Genomic DNA, 13,064 nt, shown 5'->3' with positions numbered 1-13,064 from the left:
TGGTAACTTTTTTGTTGGGGTTGCAATTTTCATCGCATCCGCGATCGAGCATTGTTCGTTTAATAATGAATTAATTATTAAAACAAGTGAGTAATTAAATGTTTTATGAAGGCCTATTTATACACATGAAATAAATGTGAGGAATGAATAGTCACCATAAAATTAGGTAAATCAGGGGATGTAGTGAAAAAAGGGCCTTAGGCTTAGGCCTAGGCTAGCCTATTGTCAGGGTGATCATCGGGTGAGAAAACACATTCTCGTGCCGCTAGCTAGGGCATCCGCCCTTGATATCGTGGATCAAGCCTTGCTATACCTCTGTTTAAAACTGTTATTTATTTGTACATCATCGTTGCATTTGGCAAATTGCCTGAGCAGGCCTGACACCCCTCTTCTCCCGGTTAACGACTCTTTTGACACCTAGGCTAGGCTAGGCCTAGCCAGGTAGATCCCAGCCAACAGCGAAAGGTCACTCAGTGTTTTCTGGAAACTTTTTATTTTGTATACAGTATTTGACTAAAGTTTTTTTCACATTTCCTTTTTCAAATATAAAACAAGGGAACATTGTTCTCTGGTAATAAAACAATGGTCGAATAACTCCGCTCCGGCCTACGTACGTGTCCTACGTCGTCGTAGTCGCCTTAAAAAAACGAAAACAGCTCTTGGTGTAGTACGCGAACAGTGTCTTGGCGTTGCCGTCACGGTCCATTAGTTCGTAGTAGACTGGCCGCGTAGTCAAAACGAAAAATGCCTATTGACAATCAGCAGACGGCAATGGGTCGTCTATCACTCGCCGGAAGCAGAGGTGGTTACTTCTGCGACGGTCGTACGACGCAGTGAGTGCCAGGCTTAGGCCAACGAGAACCAGAGACAGTGTCAGAACAAAGCAAGACATATAAAAATAAAATAAATTGTGCGGCTTATGTAGTAGTTGCTGGTGGAGCCGTTTTAGTCGTGACCGGAATTGAACCTACTGAGGAATTAAAAGGCAAACATCTTCCAAGCTATATCTAAACTAGATTCCTGATTTCTGAGTACTCAACAGACATTGTTTTTGTAGAGGCTACTCCAAAGTGCTAGAGTTTATCTACTTAGAATAGCAATGACAGCAATTGACCATACTAAAAACAGGACATTTAACTTGTGTTCTTCAAACGTTTTGACATTTTCTCTTCCAAATATCCGATTTTGCCCATTTTGGAAGCGCTCCGTCAGTAACCTTATTTCTTTAAACACAGACATGCCTAACTAGGCTCTCACTGAGAATCATTGACATAATACGCATACGAAACACACGTATGAAGACCATAATATTCTATTTAGTACCGTATTTGATGTAATTCACCTTACTCTTCACTGAATTTACTTATTATGCTATAAGATGACAATTTTATTTTATTTTATTTCAACAATATTTTGTGAGGTGGTTCATTTAGAATGAGTTGATAAATTGATAAAACCAAACACGTTGAATCAAAATTTCGGACGGAACAAAAATTCTCCATCATTAATATGATCATTATTAATTATGACATTACTATTATAGTAAAAAATCGTTAGTTGCAGTTAGCTGATATTGTTATTTTTGTTACTTTTTTTGAGATTTGTTAATTTTCTTTTCTGTCGAGTTTGAACACTAGGCATAGCGTATACTTCAGATCCGTTAACCTTAACTGACCGTCCATTCTTCCAAAGCTAGCAACTACTTCAGTCCATATTGACTTACGAACGAACTTTACGTGAATAGCCGCACACCTGGCATTATCACAACACAATGCATTCATAACCGATAATAATTAACCTTAATCCATACTGAGACTGGATGTTTCTACGTAAAAAACGTAATGAATCAAATGTTGTTTTCACTTACTTATTCAAGAAAGTCAGTCTCAATAAAGTAATTATGGACGATGGTTTGTGGGATTGAAACTGAATCTCACCTACAGTAATATATCTTTGTCTACCTTAATTTAATAAAATCCTCATAACAATCACCCGGTTTTCTACGGCTTTAATTAGCATATGAATTTTGGCATTTTTGTGTCGTTGCGACATTTTTCAGTACTTAAAGGCTTTATTGTCATTGTTGGACTTTTCACGAATTATGTGTAACAGGACACTTATATTCATTTGTGTAGAAATCTAAGATTCATAACAACTGAAGCAAGTGATGATGGTTAGCATGAAAACCGTTTGGATTCTACTGTACCAGGCTAGTATAGCCCTGGGTATAAGTTTTAGGTATGGGCCTCAGTCAGCCAGTGTGTTCCAAGGAGATATGGTCGTCCTCGAGTGCGCAGTTGACGACAAGGGCCCTGGTAATTTTGTGTTCTGGCAGCATGTTAGCTCGAATATGTTTTTGAGTTCGGACGATAAGATACTTTCTGCTGTTGAAGATAATCGGTTTGCGATTGGAGGGAATCACGAGTTGGGACAATACAACCTCATGATATCAAACGTCGATGCACCTGATGACGGAATGTATCGCTGTGGATTTCAATTAGTGGATAACGACGGAAGTGTTTTTGTTTTTCGTGAAGCTAACCTGACAGTTCTAATCCCACCTCATGATTTTTATCCAAGATGTACTCTTAGTACGGAGAATCCTAATCCCCAGCCGGGAGACACAGTGAGTGTAGCCTGCGTATCCATAGGTAGCAGTCCTCCGACGGAGCTAACTTGGAGACGTAACGGTTCTATATTATCTTCGGATATAAATGCTGCATTTGTTGTATTGGAACTTGTAGCGGAGGATAATGGAGTAGAGTTTGTTTGTAAAGCCTCAGGGAAAGCTCTTTTTCAGCCTAGATTCTGTTCTGTAACGCCGATGATTATACTCCCAGTGGTTTTTATAACATCTATGAATCCAGAGCCTACAGTCGGTGATTCAATTACGTTAACATGCAATGTACAGAATGCTGTACCATCGTACAATGAATTGCAGTGGTTTGTTGATGGTAAACAGATCACAGGCGTCACTGGTAACACTCAATATTTTGTTGTTGGTACCAACGAAAATATACTGATTATCCCTCAGTCGCAAAGAAGCGATGACGGCAGAAATGTGACTTGTATTGCTAGAACACCATCTGGATTGGCAGGTCGGTCCACGTTGGTACTGTCTCTGCAAGGAATCGAGACAGCATCAAAGGTGCATTCGACAGTGAAACCTCAAACAAGGTTAGGTTATACAACAGAAATAACAGCACCAGCAAATATGACATCGTCTTTTGACTCAATTATGAATGAACCAATTACCTCAGTTGAAACATTACCAACTGCACGCACAACCAAAGCGCAAAGGGGACGCACAACAAAACACGTTAATCAAAATGTCTCAACTACTGCAGTAAACTACATTTTCACAAGCAGTGTGCGTGATGTTAAATCTTCAACAGAGAAAACATCAAAAGATGCCATGACTACTGAACTAAAAAAACGGACAATAGTTCTGGCCTCACCTCCTCTAGGTGATGATTCACAGTTAAAAAAAGATGACGTTGTCGGCGCCGTGACAGTTATTCTTGTAACTGTCGGAGGATGTATCTTTTTACTTATTTCGCTTGTGATCTGCCTTCTCAGACGTTCGCAAAGACTAGAGCCAAAGAAAAGTAAGAAGCCAGAGCCTCCAGAAGTAGAATCAAACAAACATCAGCACGTAATGCATACAAATCCATTATATATTTTAAATAATGAAGGATTAAGGCGTCAATCTAGAAAATGAGGCGTGTATTATCAATTCCAAAGAACACTAGGCGAAGGTCTATAATACTAATAAAAGTACTGGCGAGCGAGATAAAATTTTGACTGTTTTAACAGAAGTTAGTATAGAATAGACCTCTCGTTCATTTACGTGCTACACTAATGAACTACAGTTACATAGACCAACCAACTATTTAATTCCAGCGTGCAGGGGGTTTTAAGGCCAGTGTCACAGGGATTTTGGCTGCTGTATGTTCCCTGTTTAAAGAGAAGTCCCTAGTAAATCCTAGCATAATGCGGACTAAGTATTTGCTAAGTGTATTCAGAAGATTCGACTTCCGCAGGGTTGAATTCATTATGAATTTCTGCTCGGGGACCAAATTTATGTAGGCAAACTATCCGGGTGACACTAGTCTACAGACACAGTTTTGTATTCCTAGTTCTATTAGATGTTTAACAATATGCAGCATAAAGAACCACGTTTTTGTTTACTATTGTATTAATTCATTGTGTGCACTTGTCAACAGATTAAAATGTATTTATAGTTATTAAGTAATGTATTATAGTAATTTGCAGAGATAACAGTAACTTTTACAAAGACGATGATGCATTTTTAGTATTTATTATTAGCATAATTAACCTATTATTCGGGTTAGATGCAACGAGATATGTTGACATTTTAGTGATCAATAATTGTATATTGTAATGTAATGTAGTTAGATTTGTATGGCACTTAATACCGAAATGGTCTCAAAGCGTTCGAGGTGTGGACTTACAGGTTTATATTTTAATACACACACTATGAACCACATCTTCTACGCATTAAATATACATCCCTAACCTTGCAATATTTATAAACGAATGTTTCTTAAAATACAAATAATTGTGGCTACATTTTTTAATGTTTAAAAGTATCTGGATGTTATTACAACAGCTTAAATTACTGACATGCATAGCAATATTACATACTCAAACATTGGTAAACTTAGATATAAACACTTAAACTTAGAGAAACACTTGCATATGCGATTCCAACGTTATAACATCTTTGACCTGCTGCTTTCTTCTTTTAAAATGGACCTCAGATGATTCACTGCTGAATTATAACATCGAAATATAGCATTGAACTGACCCGCGGTATGATTATATGATTTCGACATGACCCAAAAATATATTACATGTACACTACGATTGATGTCAGTGATACACGCAGATAACTTAAATGTGTTCAAATTAGCTGTTAACTTTAAGTTGATTAAACAATACATAGGTATTGTACTGCAACTAACTACAAGTGTTTTATTTGTTTTTAATTAAATGCTAAAACTTAATAATGATTGACTATGACTTCAGATGACCGCTAGCATTCTTCTTGAAAAAAAAAATCAGCTTGAAGACGTTAATTAATGTTTATGAGCACGTGAATGCATTATATAATTTGCTTATTTGTTATTCATGAAACTTTGATATGAACATAAAATTCTGAAAAACATTAATGTTGCATCTTCTGAAGGAAATTGAGTTAGGAAATAATGTTTGAAGGAACGTAGCGTTTTGCAGAACACGTGTGTCTAGCTTCAACATTATTAGGAAGACATTGTGACAAGCATAATTCCAGTCAAACTGAAACTTTTATTTCCATATTTAGATATGTTTGAACTTGACCAGTTCATGTTTCGGAGCTGTCGATGAAACATTTACATTGGCAGCACATAAATAAACTAAATAAAATATTTATACGAAAACTCAGAGATGACCACATTATTATATATTAACGAATAGAGCTCATTAATAAAATGCATCCTTATTAATAGAATAGAATAGAATAGAATAGAACATTTATATAGCGCCGGTATCCGCCAAAAATGACGCTCATAGCGCTTGAAATGAAAGAATACATCCGGAGGGATTCGAACTTGTGAGCTCTCGCTGTCAAGGGTGTATAATATACCGTTTCTCAACGAAAAGTTTTTTTATTTCAGTTGTATATAAGAAGTGTCTGGGTTAAAATGTAAAATACTGAAAAAAAACCAATGCTGTGGGAAACAATGGCTTGTTTTTCGTTAGAGATACAAATTTGATAAGCAACATCTAATAAGAAATAAACGTAAGTAAATAGCTAGTGTATATATATATGTATATATATATAAATATGTCTAAATACATCTATATATATACATATATACACACATATATACATACGTGTATGTATATACGGTATGTATATATGTATTATATAGTATATATATATATATATAATGATGTCATCAACCATATCTCATCAACGAAAAGTTCCCTTATTTCAGTTGTATGTAAAAAGTGTCTAGGTTAAAAGGCAAAATACTGAAAGACAACAATGCTATAGTGTGTGTGTGTGTGTGTATATAGAAAAATGAAGAGGGATGCACCTGTGTTCATATATATGAATAATATAGAAAGAAAACAGGAAACGGAGTAGACTTTTAGAACACTATTTTATTTAAACATTAATATTTTGACCTGACCTCGGATCCTCCTCAGTCATGCTGAGGAGCACCTGGGGGTCAGGCCGAAATATTCATGTTTAAATAAAATACCGATAGTGTTCTAAAAGTCTACTCCGTTTCCTGTTTACTTTTAAAAATGCAAATAATTTTTTTATTCACTCAAGATAAAAGTACAGTATTTTACAGTCGTTTTTGATAGTTTCATATCAATTTTAGTTGTCATCACATTACATATTCTTCATTTTTTTGGTATGTTGTATCTGAAATCTAATTAAATCTTTGCGCACACGTTTGTAATACAAATTATGTTTTAGGCTTTAAAACTAGGCCTATGTATTGTTGGGGCTCAATAGGATAAAAATAATTGATATTTGATTAGCCTATGATAATGTTTTATAATTTATAATTATAATATAATACTATATTAGGTATATTATTATCGAATGCAGACATACAAAATGATAACTATCATAACCTACTTATGCTGTCTGCCATACTAAATTTGATGTAGCGCCCTCATTAAATTTAGTACAAAAAAAAATTCCAAAGCTGTATAATAAAAAAATGTTCCGCATAACGTCAAATTGTAAGGTACGGTTTATTATGTTAAAATAATAAACCGTTCGTTACATTTTTATTATTTAGCATAATAAACCGTACCTTACAATTTATTATGTAATATTTTTTTAACTACAGATTTTATTTTTGCAAATTTTGTTGATTTCAGAAGAGTAAAATTTAAATGCTTCACTAACAATTTTTATTTGTGCTATGCGCCCCTTTTTATATTGATTGATTAATCTAATTATATCATTTCCATCGTAGAAGCGCATACACACGTTTTTCTTTAATGAAAAGGCGTGTGATTTTTTATCATATTAAACTTATCATATTGACCTACCGTATAATTGACTAATGAATTAATCATCCAGTTACGAATAATAAGGTAGGCCTACTGATTCTCTACTTAAAGCTTTGCCGGAATAAAACTATTATATATACTTTTCAGGGGAGATGACAAAGCCAGGCGGGACCAATTACAGATAAGTAAATCAGAGTAGAATTCATTATATCTTGAGATGTTTTCATAGCGAGTTTCAAAAATAGATAATGATGCTTTCGGTACACCATATGTAAGAATATGTTTTTTTTAGAGGTAAAACCACTGGTCGTTTTTTTCAGTGAGATTACTCTGACCATTATCAAGGGAATGACAAAAATGACTTCTGTTCCACGGCTTTAAATAGAGAATGGTGATAGTCGCTGATCCATTGTTTTTGTAAACAATTATTAAAAGTGTAGTGGATTTTAATAGCTGGTGGTTAAGATAATTGCCTTCCGATTCCAGAGTCCTGGGTTCAATTTCACTTCCTAACTCTTAATGCGACTTAAGCTGCGCAACACAGTCGTCGGCCGACACGATTCTATAAAGAACGCAACGCGACGACGCGCGCGCAACGAATCGTTTTTAATGACGATCCGTTCATACTGCCACCGACAATCAACAGACGGCGTCACGTCGTCTACAGCTCACAAGGAGCGGAGTTGGATTCGTCGTACGATGGTCGTATGACCGCCGTCGACCGTCGTACGACGTAGTGAGTTCCCGACATTAGAGAACAGTAGCTAGATATCGACTGAACAGGATACCCAGTATAAAGAACGAAGGTTCTTAATTGAAGTTAAAAAGCCGATAAGAAAAACATAGGCCTATTCTTACAGATGATGTACAGAATCTTTAATTGTTTATTAGTGATAGGCCTACGCGCCATGAAAATAACTATAATAAATTATGATTATGATGATGAAGAAGATAATGGTGTTGATTGATGAATAATATAATGATTTTTAGTATAAAGCAATTTAAATTGACATGTGCAGACAAAATGTCTTTCCATAGGTTTGTGTCATGTCCTATGATGCAAAATCTGTGAATCACACATCAATGTACAGTTATTCATTATTACCACATTTCTTTCATAGACCCTTAGGAAAGCTAGCGCCTTCCGTCCAAAAACTTTATTTTGCATATAGAACGATTATCGGTGTTCCCCATATGACACTGAGCTTGCCTCGATACAAAGGTGGGTAGTACATGCAAACTGCCGTACATTGCGTCCAAAAATATGTGATTACCGGCACCCGCTCTCAAGCTCTAGCTTTATTATCAGAAACGGAACTTTCCATTAGTGTGTCTATCGAGTCTACAAAACCTTTTTTCAGCTTTAAAGGATACGGAAATTATCACAATTAGAAAATTTACAGCACTATCTAATAACTTTATTTGTATCATAACCAAGAATTTTAGGTCACAATTTCTGAATATGTGAAAGCGCTACTAGTATTCGGATCCGGTTGGCCGTGTCGATATGCAAATTTATGCTTTAGTTCCAGTTTTATCTAAGGAGTGTTTTCGTCTGATCCGAAGCAGAACTTTGCAGTAATATAGGAGCTGATGCATATAGGAATAATGGCGATTTTCAAAAGGATCTGTACTTGTTTGTGCTTGTTAATCTTTAAATACGAATGTGCCGGTGTACGCCTAGTGTTAGGCCCCGTTAACTATGCGGCCTCTCCGACCGAAAACGTTCGCTTACGGTGTCAGATAAGAGAGAAAGGGTCGGCAAAGATAATCTGGACCTATGGATCGGAGACTATTCTAAGCTATGACAGACAGACTAACAGACTTCTAGATCCCAATCTCGGGAGTCGGTACTCCATTACGCCATCGTTCGGCAATAATTTTGATCTAAATATTCAAGACGTACGTGTGATTGATATTGGCATGTATACCTGTGGCTATATAGGAAATAAAACAGTGTTTAGCTTAAAATCTATCAAGCTGGATGTAGTTCAGGATACATCGGTTCAGGTGTATCCTAATTGCTACCCTGACCAGTCGCTGGATAGAATATCACCACACGATTCAGTTGATTTGAATTGTGATGCAGGTTTGACTATATCACCCAACACAAAACTTAGCTGGATCAAACGTGGCACCACGCTTGTAAGCCAGGTTGGTGAACCATACCTATCGTATCATACTGTTCTCACACATGACGACTACGGAGTCGCGTTTGTTTGTAATGTAACTGACCTATTAACGGACCAGTATAAAACATGTCGAATTGTACCACTTATTTTTGCACAAAAGACATCGTTATTTGTGCAGATCGCACCACCGATAATTGAGGCCCAGGTTGGAAATGAAGCTATTTTTACCTGTATTGCGAGAGGTTTAGAATCAACCGAACAGCCACGATATAGCTGGTCAATTACTAATACTGATCTGATTACAAGTAAACGCGTTTTTGTACAAAATAAAATACTAAAAATAATTAATATTCAACCTGATGATGACAGATCTCGTTTCACATGTGAAGTAATTACAGATACACGACGTCGAGGGTCAAGAGATACGGTATTATACGTGGCTTTACCGCGCCCACGCGTCACTACCCCTACAAGGACCACAACGAACACAGGACCCCGTACACATACGTTACTGTACTTTAACGAAACAACTAATACATTTGTGCCTAACATTACTAATACTAATAGCAATCAAAGAGGACTTAGAAGCGGGATTGCTGTTGTTAGTGCTTTAGTCTTGATATTCATTATTATAATAGCAGTGGAAGTTGCTAGAAGAAGAAGAAACAGACAACGATCTGGAAATGCTGTACCAACTGGGGAACGGGAAGCGGTATTCCAGGATGCTGCGACCGTAGGCGACAGTTCTCGATTCAGTTTTATGCAAATAATCATAAGATTTAGTCGTACTTTTAGTAGCGCACCCCCGAAGAAACCAAGACGAGTCCGATTTGCAAATCAAGAAAGCATGCGTAAGCCAAAGAAAGTCATTAGTGAGCATCTATATGACTTTGTTCCATTTGAGGAGGAGAACCCGAAAAGTAACAAAAAGCTCTTCAAGAAACCTAAACTATTCTTATTTGAAGAAGGGTCTGTTTATAAAAATATCACCAAAAACATGTCAAACAATTGCTCACTCATAAGTTATACATGTAAATATGAATCACATCCAGTGACCTGTGCGTGTGTGCTGGACGATGTGTCTGGAAAAATGAGCCTAGCAAATCCAGACACTGATACTAGACCAAGAACTCATCCTGGAAATTTGGAAATCATTTCTAAAGGCAATCCTTTGAAACCACCAAAACTTCAGTTGACCAGTGGACTGGATTTAGTTTACGCAGATTTAGACTTTCACGAAAAAACGCACGAGTCACCGACTTTAATGCAAGTTTTACTAAGACTGCGGGGAAATGAATATGCGGAAATACGAACCAGTGTAAAGTAATAATGAGCATTTTTACGTAAATTAGACCTACTATTAGTATGGATATGTAGCAAACTCTAAATAAAATACATGCATTACGGTTACACAAAGTTGAAACGTATACTGTACGTTGAAATTATAGACATAACATTCACTGGATATTTCAAGCACTCCTTCTCTTTCTCAACGATAACGATGAAAACTTAATCAAGCAAACACTACGGTGGTGGATAAAAATTTAAAGAGTTTTAGGCTGTATAAGATCAATCATACACATAATATGTACGGTAAATGTTGAATTAACTACAACTATAGAAATATGTTTCTCTTCACCCGGCGGAAGGCAATGCCCTATCTTTTCTAGCGAAGGACCAATTGCAAAAGCGATTGACCCATGTTTAATGTATAATAGTCTTGAATATAAATTGGATAGGCCTATAATATTTTAAACAGGTCTAGACAATACTTGATAGTATTTTAAATAGGCTTATAAGTTGATTTGGCCTTGTACACATTACCAAGGAAACGCAGATATTGAACCGGGGAAGCCCATATTTAGTAAACCGTTGAATCACAATGAATAGGCCTACTACGCTCAGAAGATTAGTAATAATTGAAACTAAACGCGAATCGTATTATACAAGGTGTCAGAATGAATATGTTAAAGAATAATTCATAAGATTTTGTTAGATCCAATAAAACATGATTATAATATTCAATTATCAATTATTTATATAATCAACCATATTATCAACTACCATTATCAATGAATTTCATATCATAGTAGGGCCTAGGTTTTATTGTTACAGATTGTACTGTGAGTAAAAACGTACATGATTGGTAGCAAACATGTCATTCATTGTTAGGTTGGCCCGTGGTATTCAGGCATCAGGCATAGTATTGTACATCAATGAGTTACTATGGAATTTTGCAATTCACGTTGGGATTTAAACAAAGTCTAGATTAATAATTGAATAGAGGATTTCAATCCATTACTGCTTCTGATTACTGTGATTAATGATGGCAAAGTAGTATATAATTTAAGTTTTTGTATTAAAACACTTTCAATACAATGTGCAATACGAAATGGAAAAGGGGTGAATCACATGGTGGCTGGGGTAAAATGTATTGCCTCCTCGAGATCCAAAAAACAACGTTAATATTTGTTATGAAGTATGAAGTTTTCGTTATTTCGTTCCAAAATTATACAAAAGGTTTCTATCCCTTGTTGAATCTTTTAGTAGCTCAATTTGAACAATTGTTTGTTAAACAATAGGTAAACGCTTCAATACCATTCCTAATACATTGTGGTTTTTCTCGACCTTGGGATTTATGGTTGTTTTTTTTTTTAAATATTTTTTGTCATTTTAAAGTTTTCATAGACTAGTATTGCATACTCTGACGTTGAATTTTAGGTCACCGTGGTCTGTAACGTCATAACCACTTCACCACAATAAGACTTTGTGATTTTACTATTATAATACAATGGAAAAAATAATATAATATGAAATAGCCCTATGCATGACAAACAATTTTGCTGAGCGGGCCCGTAGTAGTAACCTTCATATTTACAGGAGACGGCACTGTCATCATCATCCGTTGGACATGCACGTGGGTTCTCCAAAGGGAACTATTTGGCATTGCGAGTATTTGCTTAAAGGTACCTATGACAGGGTTGGTATATCTCCTTCAAAAGAATATGCCCAGAGTTCTCCTAGGGTTTTCAGCCAATAATACCTTATTGTTTAGTACTATCCGACGATTTCTTATTCTTGCTCATCACTCGAACGGAATGGGGTTATTTTTTTCTTAATTTTTTACTGACATCATGTAGCATGCCACTAGTTTTATGAAAATTGTAAAAAATGCTGCGAAGGCAATCGGTAGTTCCAAGCAAAATGACAATAGCATTATAAGGACGACCGTCGATAAGACCAGCGACTGTTACTACAACCACTTTTTTTTTTTGAAATGATAAAAGTAAAAGTATAATCATACACGCTATCACTGCCTGGTGACATCCAATGATTCATAGTATTACCGGTAACTGCGATCTTATGACAGCGCCCCCACTTTAGTCATTCTGTAATATTATTTTCGACATAAATCTTACAACAAAAGCGTCGACGTATGCCTCGATATTGTTATTGCTTTATCAAACATTTATGATTTGATTGAAGTTTCGGAACATGAACAATGTAACATTCAACAGTGTAAGTAAAGGAAAGCAGATGAAAGTACTGTAATGTATTTTCTTCAACCGAGAGGGCAGCGTTATAATTATTTATTGGAGCTTTAACAAAACAACACACACACACTACACTACTATTTTAGAAAAGAACATTATTACTGATTTAAAGCTACTCGGTGCCCGCGGTGTGGACTAAGCACACGATAGGCCTAGACTTAAATATAAAAAAAAACCATTTTTGTAACCCATAGCTTACAATTTCAGATAAGCCTAATGAGGTACATTTGTATTAGAATCATCAATAATATGATCATCTATCTGAATCGAAAATGAAATTTACCAGACAAATTAATTAGATCGCTAAGAGTAAATTATTTATGTACAGTAG

General features: G+C 35.8%; 2 protein-coding genes across 2 annotated transcripts; both read left to right on the top strand.

Moving 5' to 3' along the window:
- The first annotated feature begins 1,335 nt into the window (after positions 1-1,335).
- On the top strand, positions 1,336-5,033 carry LOC117120866 (muscle M-line assembly protein unc-89-like). The gene has a single exon (XM_033265962.1). The coding sequence runs from the start codon at positions 2,168-2,170 to the stop codon at positions 3,719-3,721; it is 1,554 nt and encodes a 517-aa protein (XP_033121853.1). The 5' UTR covers positions 1,336-2,167; the 3' UTR covers positions 3,722-5,033.
- Positions 5,034-8,290: 3,257 nt separating this feature from the next.
- On the top strand, positions 8,291-12,647 carry LOC117120860. The gene has a single exon (XM_033265954.1). The coding sequence runs from the start codon at positions 8,641-8,643 to the stop codon at positions 10,504-10,506; it is 1,866 nt and encodes a 621-aa protein (XP_033121845.1). The 5' UTR covers positions 8,291-8,640; the 3' UTR covers positions 10,507-12,647.
- The last annotated feature ends 417 nt before the right edge of the window (positions 12,648-13,064 follow it).

This window comes from Anneissia japonica, unplaced genomic scaffold (assembly GCF_011630105.1).
Source record: "Anneissia japonica isolate Jap-2015-1 unplaced genomic scaffold, ASM1163010v1 scaffold287965_len1858130_cov191, whole genome shotgun sequence".
In the NCBI taxonomy this organism is placed as follows: domain Eukaryota; kingdom Metazoa; phylum Echinodermata; class Crinoidea; order Comatulida; family Comatulidae; genus Anneissia; species Anneissia japonica.
Note: the sequence above shows the minus strand (reverse complement) of the source record. Positions and strands in the feature narration are given on the sequence as shown.

Excerpts from the sequence above, each read along its gene's own strand:
- LOC117120860 (XM_033265954.1), top strand. The coding sequence starts at position 8,641 with ATGCATATAGGAATAATGGCGATTTTCAAAAGGATCTGTACTTGTTTG.
- LOC117120866 (XM_033265962.1), top strand. The coding sequence starts at position 2,168 with ATGATGGTTAGCATGAAAACCGTTTGGATTCTACTGTACCAGGCTAGT.